Below are 21,078 nucleotides of genomic sequence, written 5' to 3' on the forward strand. Positions count from 1 at the left end.
AGGTCCAGATCCATCACCAGGGTAAGACCATGGCTTTGTATTGGTACCAGGAAGAGCTGCAGCTATCCCACAAAGCCAGGCAGCGAGAGCAACACTGGCCTAATACATGGATTTTGCCCTTGTTTTGGGGCCTGTTGACTGAACAAGGTGCTCTACCCCTCCTTACTTCATTTTCACTTCTATAAAATAGGAAATCTGGTATTCATGTCTCCTAGGACGTTTCTAGCCAAATGAATCAGTATAGCAGAATAGTATGTATTATTTTTAGATGACCATTACTGTAGAGACCTGAAAATTGGCAATTTAGAACAGGAGATATAAACCTAAGTGATAAATTATTTCCACCGATTTGTATTTCTTTAAAGATGTATCATGTCATCTTCTTCTCATTTGAATCAGTAAAATCATGCGAGGAAAAGTTTGTTAAAATTATAAGTAAGCAAGAAAATTCTGAAACTTGTTATGAGTTACTTTATGACAGATATACTTTGAAATGAGGGGAAAAAGAAGGCACTATTCCAACACAGCTGTTGAAAAAATATTTATTTTTCAGTTATGGAAATTTTTATTGAAAATGGGGGATGGGTTTTTTCCCAAAAGTGAGGGTTTAAAATAAATATATTTGAAAATTAAGTTTTGACTGACTTTGGATACACCATCTTGTTAGGTAAATATCCTTTAAAAGAAGGGTTCTCAACCATGATAACCATAACCTGATCCACAAGTTAATATCATATTCCTGTGTTTCAATTACATGGGGCTCAGCCACCACTGGCTAAACTAAAAAAAAATGCAAAATGCTGGCATTGCCAGCCGCACAAGGAGAGGCACAGCTGAGCCTGAGCCTGGCAGCCAGTGAAGGATGAGATGGTGGGGGGCCAGGGGGAACCCCACTGCATCCTCAGCACAGGACGAGCACTCGGTCACTCTCCAAGGCAGCTGCTGTCCCTCAGGGGCTGGGACATCCCAGCGTCACCCAGCACACAGGGGCTCACTGACACCAGCCTGCCCTGGGAGATCAGAGCAAAGCCCTGGGATTTACTATCACAAAACCTCTCAGGCTTCCCTGCTGCTCCTGAGATGGCTTTGGAGACCACGGCAGCCTGTTCTCCCCTTGGAAACTCAGCGCCTCTCCCTGAACTCAGCAGTTCAGGAGTAAACTCTTGGATTATTTCTGAAAACAAGCTGCCATGCTGTTGCTAGTCACACCACCAGGACTGTGGTGTTCCTGCTGGTCACAGGATTGCAGACAGGTAGGATTGCAATCCTGCTCAGATTCGGGCATTAACTCCTCTCCAGACAGTGTGCCAACATCTCTAAATACTGGGAGCAGTCCTCTAAATGCCAAATGCAAGTGGAAGGGGACCCACATCAAGGACAGGGCTGCAATGTTTATTTGTGTAAGCTACCCAAATTTAAATATGCCTCTTGATGTACCAGTTTATGTCTGGGCAGCCTCCAATCCATAGAACAGTTAAAAATTTGGGAAGATCAAAAGCTGCTTAGAGCTACATCTCTCACGCTTGGCTTTTGCTTTGTGCTGCATGAAGTGTGACCCAACCACTGCCCCTCTCTTGGACACTCGGGCATGCCTGGGGATTCCAATGAAGGCAGGATTTTCTGGCAGGATCTGTCCTGAGTGACACTGTCTTGCTTGACATGAATCCTTGAAAAGAAAAATGGTACCTGAAGTGACTGCAAGCCTGTCAACAACATGTTCAGCAGTTTGAACAGGGTTTCTCCTTCCGGAAAACAGAAAACGTGTCTAAGTCTGCAGCATGTGTACGGTGTCTGCAGTCATTTAATACAAGTGGAGGTAGAACCCTTGAAAATCACGGTTTACAATGGGAAGTCTGACAAGCCAAGTTCTATGTTACTTTTAAGTATTCCTATAATTAAACTGTCAACAAAACCCTCTAATATGGTACTGCAACAGTCTCTACTTTTTCCTACTAATGTACAGAGATAGCTCCCACTAAAGGCGGCAATAATTAGGTATTTAAAACACATGGAAAACTAGAAAAATACACAGTGAAAAAATTCAATGAGAATATTAAAACCCAATCTTCTTTTCATTGCAGCAAACACAAAAATGTTGCAGCGCATGCTGTGCATTCACAAACTGCAATCATAGAAAAGGAGCGATTAGGGGAGAAGGGAAAAATGAGTTGTGCTATTGATACTTGGCTGTTTCAGAAAAATGTGTTGGCAGTTAAGTGTTGTATATGCTGAACAAGAAATTCTCTAAAGCCGTTTTCTTTTAACGTGTAAATACCAGTATGAAACTGCCAGAAGATGAAAATTCCACATGTTGAATTTAGAATACCTTTATCCTCTGATCTATTCTAAATTATCAACTCCAATACTAATGAATATACAAATAAATATACAAAAACTATTCTGTGAATAGTTTTTAGGAAATAAAGGAAAGCTTTATATTGAATTCTTTAGTGTAAATCCAGGAAATTCATGAGATTCCCCAGTTTCTGCTGTGGAATAATTCAAGAGATTAATTTCACTATGGTTCTGATAGGTTTTCCTGGAAGTTTGAATCTGAAGGTACAAATCATTCCCAGAGATACGACTTCAGGATTAACCAGGATGGCGCCTCTCATTTATAAAGAATAATTTAAGAAAAAAGGCTGGTTTCCTGCCTGCAGCCATCCCTTCCTCCCTTGCACATATTGGTTTGGTGGTTTTTTTAATGATCTAGTAGAGCTTCATGGTCTGCTCAATACAATTTTATGTGCACAATAATTTCTGCAAGTACTGAGGAAGAGTTTGGACAGTGGGACTGCTGATTCCTAACCCCTGAGCTCAGCAGGAACAGGCGCGACAGGAGCACGGCGGTGAAGGTTCCCATCACAGTTTGTGCTGAAGGAAAGATGGGAGGGGTCTGTCAGCCCAGCAGCACTCAAATCCCTCCAAAAGTGGATACAGCTCACCAGGTCCTGCTGGAGCTCTGTAATTGCAGTGACCAGAGCAGCAGCAGGCCTGGCCAGGAGAGCCAGAACCACCAACACCAACCATTAGGCTCCACTGAGTGTCTGGTCCAAGGAGAATATTTCTATCCAAATTAGCCAAGGGCAGTCTGTGGGCCTGAGGAGCCAAAAGGACTCTGCCCATGCCCACCTGTGCAGATCCAATGCAAGCCAGTGCTTTTTGTTGGTTAGGGTGTATAAACTGCCAAATGGCATTGACAGGTCCAATTCCTTCACCTTCTCTTTCCCACTACTTCTCTGTCCTTAAAAGGAAGTTCTTTAAATGAGGGAAACAGTGACTTAAAGTAATTTGTATTGCAGTCTATTTTTAAGCATTTTTTCCTGAAAAGCTTTTGAACAATATTTTGGTTTTGTCTCCCATACACAGAGATATAATTTAACTACTGGGTATTTGCTATACGTTACTGTTGAACATGACTTTTAGTATCTATATGGACTGGGAAATTGCTAGGAGAAAAGTTAACCTGTGAGTGATTCAAGTCCTTTGGATTCTTTGCTTGGACTGGTACCTGACTTGATTTTTCTCCTGCTATTTGTTTCTAGTGGAATGGAGCTCTTCAGAAGACTTTTCTCCTTTGGCTGGTGAAATAATTATGGATAATCTTCACTCTTTGAGGTGCTCCATCACAGGCCTCAGGACGGTGAGTTCCAGAGGACTCATTTAGACCTTGATGGCCAAACAGTGATACAAAGACACAAGAATTTGCATCACCACCCCTTGGAAATCACTGCAGAGACTTTCTTGTAGCAACATGTTCCTGTGATTGAGCACAATGTGCCTTGTAGCCACAATCGGAAAGTCACAAAGGAATAGAACCATCTTTAGAGTTACCATTCTCAGGAGAAACTGGGAAAGACTGAAGCGAAAGCTGCTGTTTTCTGGATCACAGGATAATCAGTGCAGATCAAAGGCTCTTGAGAAATCTAGGCCCTACTCTGATGTACTTCAAATAACAACTCTTTCTCTTCTCCTTCTTCCAGGAATGCACATGTTAATGGCAATCATTTTTGTTATTTGTCTTTGTATGTATCTTTTACACCAAACAAAACTGGCTCTCAAACCTTGTCCTCAAATCTCTCTAGTATGTCTCAAACTATCACAGTGCATTTAAATTATTAAAGCTATTTAAGTTTCTCACTGAAAAAAAACCCAAAAACCTTTGTGAGGTACTGCTTTGCAGTTGTTACAGCCAAGATTTTGAATCCAGTGATAGTTTTGACTCCAGTTGTTTCCGTTTGCAGGGCCAGAGATATTATGTCCGTGTCTCAGCATACAACATGAGAGGATGGGGACCTCCACGCAAATCTACTCCTGAATATGCTTCTCCTTCAAGTAGGTTGGGTTTGTCTGCTCTCCCCATTTGCTTAGTGATGTTGGAGTTTATGATGTAACTGTCATGTCATCTAGGAGTGAAATAAATAATAAAACTCAACTCCTTCCAACCCCCCAAAAATAAGCAAAATAATAATTTATGTATAAATATACATGAATGTCTTGGCTTTTATTCTTTTCCAGTCCCTTGACAGAAAATTGCTGTCTAGTCATTAAAACTTTAAAAAATTAGAAATATTTCAATCTTCATTTCTCTTAGGAGAGACTTCATTTTTCAGTACATGAATGGATCAAAACCTGATTCTGAGCTGCTAGAAGCAAAACACTTGCATGCATCTCATATAGTTTTTTATTTTACCTTGTAGCATTACAGATCCCATTCGCTGGACCATTCTTACATCATCCTGTACCTAAAATTCTCCAGTGTGGACACACATAGTGGTAGGACGTAGCCTGTAAATGTTCCAGAAATGTCCAAAAGCCTTTCTTCCTTTTCCAGCCTCTGACAAGTCTTCTCAGACTCCATTAGGGCTATGATTTGTCATTTGTAATTTTTAATCTATTATAATCAAATTGTATTGTTAGTTGCTTTCCCAGACTTAATGTTCCCTGCCAAACTGGCTCAGTGTGTTACAGCTCCCCTTGTATTGATTAATGCAGTAAAAAGGGACTTTTCCTTTTATTGCATTAACACTAGTTTTTATTAGGCTAATGTAGCAATTTAATAACCTTGCATGCTAATGTGAAAAAATATAACAAGCTGTTCCTACTCTAGTCATAATGGAGAAGGTTGGATAAATAAGGCTTTTGCATTACCATTGTCCCATTTTGCTTCAATTTTGTTCTTGTGGTTTCTCCAGAACAATACCAGAACTAGGGTAAAGAAATATTCTGCTTGAGAACACAAATGGGCTACAATCACGGGAAAAAATCTACTGTGGATAACTGAATAATTTGGTGATGTGCAATTACCTTGACTATAGCCAGGTGTAACTACACAGGACTTGGCCTCAGAAATGCAAAATTTACATCAGCTGGGGGACAGATTCTTTCAGAGTAGCTGCCAGTTATTCAGCCAAATACCCCCAGAGAAGGAGCACTCCTGGCAAGACAGGTGCTATTTAAGGCTGCAACTTTGTATGATGTGAATTTTGCTTTCAGCATATTGCATTCTCTTCCCTTTTTACAGACCCCTGCTATTAACCTTCTGAAATCTGACATTATGTGCCAGTTCCAAAGTTTTGGGGTGTGAAGGAAATTTTCCTGCAGATTTCAATGGATCAGCACAAAAGACATGGAGAAAATTCTGTTCATTCCCCTTGTACAGTATCTCAGGGTGTTAAGAGTACAGAAAGTTCTGGAATTACTGGGTTTAGGGCCACATGCTTAAGCTTTACAGTAAGACCAGCAGAGTCTAAATGCAAATCTTTTTATTAAGTAATACTCACATTAGCGAGACAAGATGTTATTTACCGTTGCAGTTACTGGGGGCAGAACTTCCCTATTCACACAGTGCCTTCACCACTGGTTTTAAAAGCAGATTTGTGCTCGGCAAGGAGGCAGCACGCTGACATTACACCAGTGCTGCATAACAAAACATGGCCCTGAGCTAAAACTTAAATGGGAATACATTAGTGCTTTACAAAGTTGTCTGTAACAGCAGCCACAAGAATATGCAAGGGAAAGGAAAGCTTCAGGTCCTGATGCTGATCCAGTCCAATCCCAGAGCACCAAAGGTTGGTGACACTCTTGGAGATGTGTCTCTGTGTGATGACAGTGAGCACTTGCACTTGTCCTCCTGCTTCCCCCACACTCTGCAGCAGCCTGGAAGGGGGTGGCCAGTGTTGTGCAGCTTCTCTGTGAAATCCCAGCAGACAGAAACTATTCTGGGTTTATTCATTAGCAGGTGAGTGATGGACAATGAGGAGAGCTGGTCTGATTTCTGCGCCATTTTTAAGGTAGTCAACAATCCTGAGGTTCAAAAAGTTTGAAAACTATTGGGATAGAAAAATCAGGAGGTTGTTTGAAACTCTGCCAGTCTGATAACACCAAAGCACTTTGAGACTGGTGAGTTCCAGCTGGTCCCTCCTAGCTGCTCACAGGAGCTCTAAGGACATTTTCCCCACACAGAGCAGTAAATGCAGCTGGGCCTGATGTCTGCAGTATCAGAGCACACAGGACAGCCCCTCTGCGGCTGTCACACTGCCCACAGGCTATCAGGATACCAAATGTCTTCTCTTTCCAGCTTTTCGTGGGGCTTACTCTGGCTGCTACACTGAGTGTAAATAAACAGGTATTTATATCCCTGGCATAGTGAGCCCATTGGAAGGAATGCTTGACTCCAAACTTGCACTAGAAACTGGATCTGTATATTTAGTGAGTGAGCAAACTGCTGGTGGCTCTGAGTACGTACGTGGCCCCTGTGCCAGCCAGATGGGAGCATGTCTCCTGTGCAGACAGATCTCTTAATACCTTGACCCACCACTCCTTTGGGCTAGGAAGCAATGCGCTTTTCTCATTATAATCAAAGTATGAAAATAGCCAAGTCTGGAATTAAAGAGCTCCTTTCCGATACACCCAGATTTTTCCTATTTGTGATGAGTTTGTTTTTTTAAAAATGAAGACTGAGATTCTCATATAGCAGTGAGTGAAAACAAAGTCTGTTGGAGGTTGAAGGTGTGTGGGACAAACACAGCAGGTTTTTGCCTCAGGAGTGCAGTGCTGAGCAGCCTGTGGGCTCCAGGGCAGGGACTGCCAGCGTTTGTTCAGGCCTCTGCTGGGAGCAGATCCCCAGAAGTGATTTTACTCCAAGCATGTTTCTCTGGCTACAGGGCAAGCCCTAGGTGTAGGAAGATGCTCATTCTCTGCTCTGCAGATCTGTAGGCAAGTTGTGGAGCCTCCTGGTGTCAGAAGCAGTGGCAGAAGGAGCCTTATGTGACTTCGGTGAGGAGTGAGTGTCAGGACAGGCTGACAGTGGCTGCAGCCCTGACTGCAGCTCCAGAGCTCATTCCTGGAGAGAAACAGCCATTGGCAAGTCAGTCACTACAGGAGCTTCTCAGAGCTGGTTGTGAGCTCTTTGTTAACAATCATTTTGATTACCCAGCTGGCAAAGAAAGGCAAAGAAAATTCAGTGTACGAGAAACAACAGACTTAAAAATGACTCCTGCCTGCTGAGATGTAAAACTGCTCTAGAGCCGAGAAGTACCAGAGGCAGGAAAATATTTTTAGACCCTCTCCTGCACCTTTGTGTTTCATTTCTGTTTATTTCCTTTGTTCAATAGACTGGAAAGACTGCAGTGGAAGAGAGCCTCGGCACAGGGGACACACGGAGGCCCTGGAACGCCTCCTTCAGCAGGTTCGAGCAGCTCATCAGCACCATAATTGCAGAGGTAAGGATAAATATCTATGTGGTAGGGCACCAGCTGAAACCTCCGTGGCGCCTGTAATTTTAGCAGTTTTCTAACTGGGTCATACCTTCTCATTCATCAGGAAAAGAAAGATATTAATATTGGCCCATCTGGAATCACTTTAGCACACTATCTCGCTCTTAACCCTTGAAATTAGTTGGATGAAAACATCTGAAGGCTGCAATGTGCACACACACAGGCGCAGTCTTTCTGCCTCCGTATCCGACACACCTATTGATTTGCTTTTCCCCACAAATTAGTTTCACACAGGATTCCACTAAAATGTTGCAAGGATGGCTTTTTTATTTTTTCCTATAAAGAAATACTTCAGACAGTTAACAACTGGTTTGGATCAAAAGGGAGGAATTGGCTGCCTCCAAATGGAAGACACTAAGTGGATGTCATGCCAATCTATAATGAAAAATACTTACACAATGTAATGGGAAGATAAGATTGCTACATTTCAAAACAGAATGGATCAAAACTAGGAGAGAGTTCAAATCTCAGCCAATCTTCATTCATGAGAAACAGACTGTGCCTTTAATAGCTCAAGAGCCAAGGCAACAGCTTGGCATTATTTTTGGAGCCTATATAAAAACTCCTGTTCTATATGGGTTGTTGAAAAGTACTATTTATTTTCTTAAAATAAACTTCTAACTGGAATAATGCTTCATTGCAAAGGGACTTACTTTAAATGGGAAAGTTAAACTATCATGAAGTTTTTTCATTTTTCTTCACCTAGTATGACTGCTATATCAAGTTACATCAATTGATTTAAAATCATAGAAATATTTTGAGCTAAAATCATCTGCTTGAAATGAAAAGATGCCGCCTTTGTTCTTTACGTGCAAATTTGTAACCATCACACTGATCCAGGGTCTTACACAACCCACTGTAACCATAGCAACTTAAACTATTCATCTATGATGCTTGGAAAGGGAAAGGAGATCTTGCAAGAAAATGTTGTTTCTCTAATTAAAATTCATGCAAACATTATCACTTGCAGGTGGTCTTGGTACCGAAAATACAGATGATGTATTCTATCTCTTACATGGCCTTTTGTGCTATTAAAGAAGGCTTTTTTCATGGTACAGTTTTTCATTTCTGGATTTAGTGCCTATCTCAGCTCTTTCAGGCCACCTTTCCAGTCAAGAGGGAGTAAGCGATGGAACATCTGAAAATATTTTTAGTATAAATTGTTTTACTGACATAGCAGCCCAGAACAGAAGCAGTTATAAACATCATGCAGAAAATCCCTCCTTTTGACATTTTGACACCAGTGCCTGGTTCTTATAAAATTCCACTGCTCCTAAAATTAACCCCAGTCTCAAAACTGAGCACAGACAACTCTGTTCTCGATTTCCTAACACCTTTTCCTTGAATAATAAATAACAATACAGAAAATGTGTTTAACTCAGAACATTTTCCTCTATGCCTGAAAGGCTGTGGGACCTCACATGGGGCAGTTCCACACTGTGGAGTCAGCTTGAGCAACACCCTTGCCTCCAACCAAATAAAAATCTCATAATTGCTTGTAATGCTAGCATTACACAGTAGTATAATGTGGACAAATCAGCACGGCATCATCATAGGAGAACCTTTGGAACTTGCCTTAAATATATGATGATGTCAATCCTTTTTATTTCACTAATTCGGTAAGGAATCAAAACAAAGTCTGCAGGAAAAGTAAGAATTATGATGTCACTTTCACTCAGGAATTTTATTTTGATAGTACTCAACCTCAGTAGAATCTGAGGAGTTTGATCAAGGATCTGAGATAAGCTGCTGTATATAAAAGCCCCAAACAACAGCTTTCACTTCATGTAATACAGAGGCTTGATCTCTATTCTGAATTAATGTAAACTAGCATGATTGACTGACAGGGTGGAAGTCAGCATGGCCTTGCTATTTACACACAGGCTGAGGACCTGCCCAGGCATTTTTCTGTTCTTTGCCATGATTTCCTTTACCACATTCTGGTTAATGCCAATCTTGTGATCTCTGTTCGCCCCATTTGTTGTAGAGCTGTCAGTAAACAGCTGGACATTGTTTGAGGAAGGTCCCTGAATCTGCCTACAAGCGCTGATGAGCTGTGAGAGCAGAATCAGAGCTCAGTGGGAACAGAGCTGGGATCAAACCTGGTGTCCAGGCACCCTGGCTGTTCCCACAGTGATTCCTGTGTGGAATGTCCCACTCGTGCCGCTCGGGCTGGCTCAGAGTGCAGGACGAGTGACAGAAGGTGGAAAAGGACAGAAGGAGAATAATCAATCGAAATGGTCTGAGATTATCTGAACAGAGCAGGCAAAAGCCTCAGAAGCCAGAGGAGCTGGAGGACGAGGCCGTATGCTGCCGCTCCTGTGGGATCTGGGAGGGGACATTGCCCACATTCCAGGCAGATCCTTCGCCCAAGTCTGTTCATTGAGCCTCTGCCTTTTGCCCTGTGCTTTGCGTTGCAGGGGCTGGAGAAAACAAGCTTACAAAAATACCAGGAAGAATACACTGGAATGTACAGTGAGTTTAAGAGCTTTTGGAATTAGATCAGCTGTTGCTTTTGAACCTGCTCTGTGATATGATGAAATCTCCTAGGGAATTACTTAGGAAGCTTTGCTTTCATATGTTTAATCTTCTGGAAAACCCTGATGATTACAAGTAACAGTCATCCATTTGTCTTCATAATACCATGCTACAGACTATCATAACTGAGTTACTACAATTGTATTTCCTGGCAACACTTCAAATATATATTTTTTTAATAATTTTTTTCTTGTAAATCTCTCTTTCTAAACAATTCAGAGTGGATTAAGTAATTGCGTGACACTTCATTAAGAAAGGAGCCCAACTCTTCAGTAGAAATCTTACCAGATATTTTTCTTCTGAAATACAGTTGAAACGTATTTTACTAGACAAGTCAGAGGTGAAATAAAAATGTTCTCATTTTAATTTCATTCACAAGCAGAGAGTATAGTTTTAATTGCATTTAGCCAAGAGAGGGATCTCTGATTCCACAGGGCATTAAAGATGTTTAGATTATAATTCTTTGTGAGAATACACAGAAGTAGACTTGAGAACCAAGCTATAGACTGAGAAGTTCAGGGTGGGAATTTAGGAAGAGACCCCAGATGCACACAAGCTTGAGGGGGCAACATGGTTCTTCTTCTTCCAAGAGGTTGCTTTTTAAGTGTGGGTTGTATTTATGTAAAAAACTGCAAAGAAATATTTATACACCCTCTACCTTCGAAGAGAAAGGCTGCCAATGTCATAAATACACCTTTTTATTTAATTGCCTATTTCGGTCCAGGTTTGAACTCTTCTGATCTAAATCTAATCACTGGAAATTCTCCCATCTCGGCTGCTATGTGCTCACTCCCAGGCTTCTATTAAAAGAGCTCACAGCTTGGTTGCTGTATCATTTGTTAATATAAACTTACTGTGTTGCTACTGGTGCTTTTCCATGAAGGTTACTCTATGTTATTTATTAGTTAATTAAGTAACAGACAAAGTTCCATTTCCTGCAGATCCAAATTATCCTCTAATCTCAGCTCCATGTTTTCTGGCTTCTAGACACACAACACTGTAAAACAAAAGCAAATAGCAATATAGGAGAGTTTACAGTCTCCATCTAGTTTTACATTAATTCTTCTGCCATTGGCTTCTGCAAAGCTGTGGACTAAACCCAAACCACTGAATCGAGCAATAACATATTTTTCACTTGTAATGTGCCCTCTTATTTTAATGTTGCAGTCTCTGGGTGTTTTATACAAAACTATGTTGCTTCACCTCCAGTAATTTCCTCCTCCGTTCTCTCCATATTGATGGAGGGAATGCAGAAGAAAATAATTAGAATGAAATTTATATTCCTAAATCGATCTTAACTTTGAAAGAAGGAAACAGTAAGATAGGAGTTTTCATGTAGCATTTGGTTTACATTACTGCAATACCCTGAAAAAGTTCACAGTAAAATAACCGTTATCTGAGGAGATATGGGTAGAAATACAAATGAATATTTTTAGAAGGAGAAGGAAACAAAGGAGTAGTCACGGATTTGGATGAGTCTGTTTAAGCTGAAGGGTGCATTGGAGAATATGCCACAGAGAACAAGTTTGTACTGGAAAGACAATGGATTTGATGATCTAATAAGTCTCATACATCTGAACTGTATGATTTCACCCCCAACAGAACCTTGTTCTCTTTGTGCTCACTGTTCCACAGAGCAGTCATTACTGCTAACAATGTGTCTGTTTGCCGGGGCTTTCAATGTGCCAATCCTGGTGCAAATTTATTCAGCATTTAAAATATGCTGAGCACTTCCACAGATGGGGTTTTGAAAACAGCAAATTTAGATGTTCTTCAAATATTCAAAATTAGAACTCACCAGGGAGACACAGACAGGCACCTCCTATTCTGCGCCAGAGGTAACTGGGAAATACTCTGAGAACACCTAAGCAGATGATCAGCAGCTTTCAGCAAGTGGCTCTTTAGGAGTCATGGGTTTTTTCCCCACAGGAGAAGGGTGTCCCTCAAAATGTTTCACACTTCAGTCTGGATGGGGATCCATGCTTCATCCAAATAAACAGTCGGAACCTGGAAAAGTGAGATGAGCTTTCACAGTGACATTTTTTGTCTTTCTTTTCATATCACAGCAAATATCTAAAGAATTGACTCTATTTTTCAAAGTATTTCTGCTGTTTCTCTTACAACAGCATTAAACAGCATGGACATTGCAAAAAACCAAACAAACAGTGTTAAATGCCCATTGCTTTCAAATCCAGATATGAACAACTGCCACTGCATTACAAAGTCCTGCACGTTCCTGATTGCCATCTCCTGGTGTCCCCTCCAAACCTGCTCACAGGCACACAGGTGTTCACAGATGTTACACAGAACTCATGGCTTTCAATGCCCATGGGAAGATATTTCCTTGGCTTACAAGACCATGAATGAGAGAAAGGAAGACATTAAGTCAAATTCATCAAAAAAAGAATGCAATGTATAAAAATTTAACAGTGTTTTCTCAGAACATTGGGACAATTTTATAAAATTCTTCTATTGGAGAGCTGGCCCAGCGATACTGGCAGCCACACAGCAGGTCTCAGCTTTGACATGAAGTGAACAAAAGAGTTTAACACCTCTTCCTTGAACTCCAGATTACCAGGGAGCAAAGGTAACTGTGGAAGCTCTGAGGCAATACATGAGTGGAAGTTGTTGTGATGGAGAAAAAAAAAATCCAAGCAACAGCAGATGCATTTAATGCGATATACAGAAAGATGAGGGCTAATCTTGCCTCCTTAAAACTTTTCCTTAGGTTACACTGGTGGTGCTGGAATGTCCGTGTCAGCCAGGGCACCAATTATTCACTTCTTAGAAGCTTAAGCTACGTGTGGTAAAAAATTTAGAAATTACAACACCCTAAAATGTTGACTGATGATTCAAATCCCTTCTTGGTTTTTTGAGACCTCTTACAAAATTCCCCATCCTTTCTGAGCATTAAGTGTGTAGGGCTGGTTCAAGTTTGCCTCAGAGCAAAACTGCTTTATCTTGTCTGAGTTTGCAGCAAGTTTGCAGACAAGGAAATTGTCTGCTGCTGTGTACCACTAAGTTAATGAAAACACCATCAAAGGGTTGCATCTCTCTAAATGTTGTCTTTTGAAAGAAATGTAATGGGCACTGACTGAAATTTAGTACTGCAGTTCAAGAAACAAAGGTTTTTTTATGAGACACTAACTGAAATTTAAGAGCTGGGTTGGGTTTGCTTCTTTTTCCCATTTCAGAAAGTTCTAAATTACAAAACGCTGGTCGCAAGCAATCGGTTTCCAGAAGCCTGAAGCACCTTTTCCATTCATCAAACAAGTTTGTGAAGACTCTGAAACGGTTTGTCATTCCTTCTATGCTCAAGACATTCTGAGTTTTGGCATTGTTCTGTATTAGAGAAAAGCACCTTAGAAATATGTGTGAATATGCCACTACTTATGAGACAGCAATTGGTCAGAATGAACTGACAAAATCACAGATGTGTAAGACTAATGCAGCTGACAGGAAAAAAAATGCTCCAGCTTCTACTGAAATCAATAGAATTTTTTCCTTGTTACTTTTGGAAGTGGATTCAAATTGTTACAGAGTGAAATATTCTGTGCAAACCCAAAGTGCAGCTATGGAGCTCTTTGAAAGCGCTGCCTCTTTTGCTGTTCCTTAATGAAACTACAACATTTATTCATTAATAATTTAAAGCACAGAGCTCAGATAACATTTGAGTAGTCCACTGGCAACAAGCTACACACGTAGAACTCTGACATTCTCAGCTGGGTTTGCAGCCCATTGTGACCCAAACTCTCAGCCCCGATAATTTGTTCTAGCAAATGGAAGTTACTTATTCTGGATTATTTCTTCTTTCATTGCCAGGAGTGTTCATTTTGTATTTTTTTTCTTTGTATTTTGATAAGAGTTTTCAGAAGAGCTCTCCAGAGTCTTTAAATTCCCTGCAGTGACTACTTAACATATGTAACTAATTGTGAGGGTAAATATTGAAAGGAATGATCTCTATAAACAGGTTTGCAGATATGTTGGCCAAATTATACTCAATTATACCAATGTAAATCCATAACAACCCACCTGATTTCAATTTAGTTATTTCAGATTTGCTCTGAAGTAAAGGAGGGCAGAACTAAGCACATTAATGATCAGTTTGAGTAAAATTTCTATTTCTAAAGGGCATAAGGCCTTCATTGTGTACTGTGTACTCTGGCAAAATTCTCACTGAAACTGATGTCAGTGGCTCACACAGATCCATAATCTCTTAGATTCATGTAGTCTTACATCATCTAGAGTGATAAACTTCCTGAATATCTTTCAGAATTCACTGACTGAAGTTGCATGACCTTATATTACACAGAAGTTTATACCAGATGACTCACTTTGTCTCCTCAGAATTTAATATCTGCGATTCGTTGACTAAATTTGGCATGGATGTGAATAGACATGAAAGGAGTTTGATAGTGTTTCCTTCTCTCTTTAGGGGACTCTACTTATCTGTTATACTTTTTTACAAAGACAATTTGTTAGTAACCAATGAAGATCAAATCCCAATTGTGGAAATCGATGACTCTCACAGTAGTTCAGTTATGCAGGATTTCCTGTGGTTCACAAAGGTAATGGGAGTCTAATTTCATCTATTGCTTCTGCAGATTCGTTGCTAGCAATGCATAGGCCTTGGCTCATCACTCTGAATGTATGAAATGATGGCATTAAAAAGCTGAAGGATGAATTGCTTCATCAGTCATGTTAAAGGCAATTTTCACAGACCAGTCACGTGAATTAAATCCTGACTGGGCCACTGACAGTGATACAATTAACTCTTAAGGTATGATCCTAGATGAGTGATTGCTATATGGGTAGTTACAGGTTTTATGGACATTCAGAGCAGGAGCCTAAAGAAATAACCAGGGGTTTTAAATTTGGTATTGTGATTGTGCCATCACTCAAGTTGTCTCAAACTACTTTTTTATACCACAAAGAACAGTAAATCAGCTTTGCATAATAGTCAAAAATCAATTATAACAGGTTCATGATGTTTACAGAACACCTTCTGTGTCTGAGTCAGTATCTGTGTCATGTTCACCCTGTCAGCTGACTGCCGTCCGCATAAATACAAAATGTGCAACATCTACTGATTTTTCCAAGTCCGAAATGCGTTTTACTATCACTTCTGCTTTTGCAAATGCTGAGAACAAGAACTGGTTGAAGTGGATCTGTTTTTGCAGTTGTCTTGCATGTGGGATGACATCAGGTGGCTGAGGCAGAACATGGCTGTGTCCGTGTCCTCATCCACAGCGCTCCAGGCCAGGCAGAAGATGCTTTCAGCAGCAGCACAGCTACAGGTGGGTCCCACGGCATATTTCTGCCTGTTAGCTCTGTAACCTTCTGGCCCCCAAGGGACAGAGCTGCCAGCTGTCCCTAGGACTGTTCTTTGGAGCAGCATTCTCATCTCCAGGGAAATGAGGCACTGAGCCTCTCCTGCCAGGAAGGAAGGAGTAGTATTAAAAGTAAAGAGTGGGAGTAACAAAGGAAAGAAATAGGAAGCAAGAACAAAAGAAACAGATGAAGAAACAAACAGATATGAGCCAGTAAATAATGACCAGGCAGAGACGCCTGTGAGTTTGCAGATTGAGAATTCAAAGTTATAATCCTAATATTTGTTGCTCAAGAGCCTCTTATAGGCCTATTCATTATTAATTATTAATGTATTAATGAAGCATTTAAAGTCTATTGTATTCCAACCTCTGCTACAGATGCAATCTGAGTGGTACTGAACAGGTCTCTTAAATCCTTCTGTGTCTCAGTTCACTATTTGTTGTGCAAACAGAAATTACACTTTCTCCAGCAGAACATTTCTACCTTTATTGCAAGGCTTTGAAGTCCAGTTAAGTTGGGTTTCACGACAACATGGAATCTCTAGATGGCAGGCAGACACTTTCATTAAAATAGTTACTTTTGTGGGAAAATACATTTTCAAAAAGCTGTGTGCATAGTTGTTACAGAAAAAGCATATCCAGGCTTCACTTTCTTCTACCTTTTGTTGAAGTCAGCAAAGCTCCCCAGAAAATCTGTGGTACACTCCTGGCATTACTGCACATCCTCACTGCTGGACTCTGTGCTGGCCACACGTCACCCCACAGGCTGTGCCAGCACAAAAACCTGGTTTGCAGCAGCAGGGAGAGGCACACACTGTGTTAAAAATATGCACACGGGGTTTGTTTTACACCTTTTGGTGAGCACGTTGTGCAGGAGAGCAGCCCTCCTGGGCAACCACATGTCTGGAGTGATTTCCCCAAAGTGCCCCGAAATATATCAATGCCCGCCTGCTGCGCCTTTATTGGGGGACCACCTGTGTTAAGTAGCAGCTGCACGTCAGTCCTTTGAGCTGTCACTGGAGAAAGTTTAAACTATATCTGCTGAATATTCCCCCGGTGGGGTTGGCTCAGCTGAGGTAGCACACATTTGGTTAGCTCAGGTCCATGTGCAGATCCCCTTTAACAGCCAACTGCACTGGGAGATACCCAACATTCCCAGTGCATCGTGGTTTTATTTGCTACCAGACATGCAAAGTGAAGAGCTTTAAACACAGAGGCATAGCAAATGTGCCCATGTGGTGTATTGTCCTACTGAAGTTTTGCCAAATTTATTGCCCTAAATGTGTGTTCTGTTTGCTCGGTCCCTGAGGAACACAGGGATTGTCACCCAACTTCCAGGCTCTAAGAGTGTGTGGCCTGATGGGATCCACCTTTGGAAGGATCTCTGTAAAGTTTATATGCTTGAATACTTTTTATTGAGGCAGTTAATAGACTGACTCCACAGGAATTTCTGGCAGAATGGAAAAGATCAGTGATGACACAGCTGCTTAGGGACTAGATCAGTAGATTCAGAGACAACAGGGACTGCAACTTTGCCTGTTGTTACCACCAGACAACTAAAGCAAACGAAGCACAAGTGATGGGGTAACAAGCTAAGCAGACACAAAATGTTTTTAGGGTATTAATCAGTCCCATATTGATATTAGCAGGTCCCCCATTCCCTGTGCTGGAATGTCATTCACGACAGAGAGACAGTAAAGAACTGTTTGTTTTCATCTGAGCACATTCACTGCAGTGAATTGATGTGACAATTAGATGGCTAAGGACTACTGCCAGAATCTGCCCCAGCTGGAGACACAGAGATTACACAAAATGGACACTCAGGACACCCAGAGTCAGAGAAGGAGACAAACCCCAAAAGGCAGAACAGTTTAAAAAGGCAGAGGAGAGGAGCCATATAGACACTGACAGTCTGCCCTGGAAAGAGATGCACAGTTAAAATAGACAACTTATGCCACCCAAACCCAGGCACTGTGCTGACTACTGAGAGTTTGTAAACAATTTAATAATATTAAAGTCGATAAGTAAATATTGCCTTCTAAGTGCAGATAATTAATTACAGCATAATCTATCAGTTTACAGTGTCATTAAGTTAATGTACAGCACGTCCCTAAAGATACAATGCACTTCATTGTGAATTCGAGTTTTCATTTTACACTACCCTTCCTATCCAGCTTACTGTAGATCTCTTGAAAAATCATGAAGCAATGAGCATATTTTAAATGTTAGGCATTTTTCTTTAAGACATCTGGGAATCTCGTCAGTGGCTGGTCACTGGATTGAGTGTGTTTGCACCTATAAGCAGATGCCTTACTGTGTGAGGAAAGGGATTTTAACCAAAATATGTATTTTATGTGGAGTCTTTTAAAATTACTTTTCTTTAATCCTCACATATTTTCCTGGAGAGCTTTGCCTTGGTAGTTTTGTTAGTTTCTGCCTGTTTTGTCTAGCACATTCTTGGTATCTGAAGTAAAAGGGTTCGTGTCTCTTCAAATCCTGTGCTTCACAAACACACTCCACAGTTTAGCTCCAGAATTATTTACATTCAGCACAAACATGAGAGTCTCTTGCTTTTGATGCTTAAAATAATCTGAACAATTTTAATATGGAGAACAGAGAACGGAGTTAATGAACATAGCAAAAAAATATTTAAAGTGTCTGCTATAAATGATTTGGGGGAAGAGGAGAATTTTATATGATCTCTGATATTTGGTTCTGGGAAGGTTCAGATAAGCACCCAGCTCTTAAGTAAGTTCAAATCAAAGGAATCACCAGCAGACCAACAATGAGTGCTTTCAAAAATTGCATCCTTCATCTTTGCATGATTGGGCAAAACTAGGAAGTTTGGCCCAAATAAGCTAATTTCTTTGCAGTCAATAGGTGAATTAATTTGCTTTTTGCAAAGGCATTGGGTCATAATAGTCTTTCTGAGGTTCTCCATTAAACATTGGAGTAAACACGACTGGATCAAATGCATCAGAGGATCCACAACTCAATACACAAACACAACCTAAGGAAAAATATTTCCTTTTGTCACTAAATGGTATGACTGTAAGGCAAGGGTTTGAGAAACACAGTGTGTTTCATTCTTAGTGAAGTCAGTAAGACTGATGTCCATGAGTACAAAGTTATGTTTCAAACAATACTCTCCTGCTATGTGATAAATAACTTTCATTTCATATTTATTTTCTAGAATTTGCTGGGAACTCACAATTTAGGCAGAGTTTTTTATGAGCCAATCAAGGATCGCCATGGCAATATGCTGATAGTTACTGTAAGAGAAGTGGAGAGCCTGTACTCATTTTTTAATGGCAAATGGATGCAGATTTCCAAACTACAAAGCCAGAGGAAATCCCTTTCAACTCCAGAGGAGCCAACAGCATTAGACATCTTGCTTATAACAATCCAGGTAGTGCTTTGCTTCTCTTACTGTGTGTTATTTGCTTTTGTAAAGCCTATGCCAGAGCCCTGATTTTTGGAAGCGTCTTGTAGAATTTTAGGCCTTAGTCCAGTGCCCAATAAAATTAATGGCAAGGCTCCCATTGAGAGCAAGGACTTATATTACTTCCAGTGGGTCTGGGATCATATCCTTAATATGCAAAAAATCCATGAGATTCTAAAGAAATTACTTCAAAGTCCTAGCAGAGAATAGTAGTTTCTATCAATTTCGGGAAACCCGGCTATGGAATTTTGTAGCACGGGATATAAAAAAGCTTTAAAATTCTCTGGGATGTCCTTAAGCACCTATACAGACGCTTAGAATTTCTATACTCCTTAAGATTTTTCCATCCAACCTTGAAAACTAAATCTAGGCTTTAAACTTCAGCATTCTATTTAATAAACTTGTTCTGTGGGGTACAGGGTTCCCTGGAGCCCGGTATAGCTGCAAAGAATCCTTTACTGACCATAACCCTCCTTTAATTTCTGCATCACATGCTCCTAGACTTGCAATTAGAAAAATGCCAAGGTAAGGACTGATCTCAGAAGCTGCTTGGCACACTCAGCTCAGTTACCATCCCTGAGAGCCATGGGGGTTCAGCCCTTCAGGAATTATCTCTGAACTCACATTAAACAGGGACAGCTCATGTTAAGATTAATACATGTCTTCTGTAGGTAACAGCAGGCAGTCTCCCTAAAACTGTTGCACAGTTACCCAAAATACAAGACAAATCATTGTCTTAGTCCCTTCTTTAGCACTATCCATGAGATGATGGCTGCTGTGGTTACTTTTTCAATTAGAGGCACTTTCTTGGGCACAAGGTTCTGCTTTTCATACCGGGAAATGACAGGCAATCAAAATATATGCTATCAGGTTTTAGGAACGTTAAAAAAATTCCAAAAGACAATAAAACTTACCTGATCTATTCTAGATTTAATGTATTACAATGTGTTAAAGGTGCAGAAAACTGTCAATCTGGGCAAAAGTTTTATATTAGGAAAAGCAAAATACAGGCCTGATCAGATTTCCACAGAGATCCTAGTGGAAAAAATGTTCCCCTAATGGTTTACACATTCCTATCTAATGCCCACCCTTTCTTCTGTTACTTGTTTAATCATCGAGTGGGTATTTTGTTCATGAAGTGCTTGTGAAAATGAGGGTCTAATTGCACTGGTCAGAGCCAAGCAAAGCACTGGCAGATAATTTGATGGTTCCAAGAGTAAAGGCATAGGGCCAGGTGTCTTAATCCTCACCCGCTGCAGAAGCACACATTTCTCAAGATGGATGGCAGCAGACATCATTTTTCAGGTAGTTTTGGACAACTGCTATACATAGCCCTAAAAATGCCTCCTGGCCTCAGCAAATTCACCATCAATACTAATTTCTTCTAAGTTCTATTTGTTGATAAAGATATTTGTCCAGAAAACTCTGCCACTAATTCAGTTTTGCAAACTATCAACCCCCCATGCTGACAGAGATCTTCCTGTTGACAGCAGGTGATACAGAGCAGGTTTTGGAGAGATGTGGGCTGGGATCTCCTCGGGGACAGTCCTGGCTCCTGCAGCCTCTCTCTCCCAGCACTTCTCCAGCGCTGCTCTGCCCCCTCTGTGAAGCCACGAACCAAATCCGAACCAGGGGACTGCTCGACTGAAAAACAACTGCTCCTTTTCCCAAGTTGTTTTCCAGAGGAACCAGTTCCTTTCACCACTGAAATGATCAGATGGGAGCAGAGGTGGGGGTTATTTAAGCCAGTTTAAACACCACAGTTGCAGAAGATTGAAACCTCAGTTTGTCAGAGCCAATTCCTGCATGAGATGGAGACCTTAGAAATCCTGTGTATGGCTGTAAGTGAGAAGTTGTCAAAGTGCACCCAAACTACCAGAGATTATTCATATGCTTAAGCATGTGCTTAAATATTTTTTGAATTGGGAACGATGGCTGTAAAAACTTTTGTTGCTTTTTGCTCCCAAACTCTTCTGCTTATGTGGAAAAC

At 40.8% G+C, this 21,078-nt stretch overlaps 1 protein-coding gene across 1 annotated transcript in view; it reads left to right on the forward strand.

Annotated features, from left to right (window-relative positions):
• Positions 1-21,078, forward strand: part of ANKFN1 (ankyrin repeat and fibronectin type III domain containing 1) — a 74,984-nt gene that overhangs the window by 40,297 nt on the left and 13,609 nt on the right. The window contains exons 7-13 of the mRNA XM_040081853.1: positions 3,546-3,643; positions 4,245-4,335; positions 7,617-7,724; positions 13,511-13,610; positions 14,752-14,884; positions 15,497-15,613; positions 18,840-19,055. Coding sequence (XP_039937787.1) covers positions 3,546-3,643; positions 4,245-4,335; positions 7,617-7,724; positions 13,511-13,610; positions 14,752-14,884; positions 15,497-15,613; positions 18,840-19,055 — 863 coding nt within the window. The remainder of the gene's footprint in view (positions 1-3,545; positions 3,644-4,244; positions 4,336-7,616; positions 7,725-13,510; positions 13,611-14,751; positions 14,885-15,496; positions 15,614-18,839; positions 19,056-21,078) is intronic.

The sequence above is a fragment of the Hirundo rustica genome, chromosome 18 (genome assembly GCF_015227805.2).
Source record: "Hirundo rustica isolate bHirRus1 chromosome 18, bHirRus1.pri.v3, whole genome shotgun sequence".
NCBI lineage: Eukaryota > Metazoa > Chordata > Aves > Passeriformes > Hirundinidae > Hirundo > Hirundo rustica.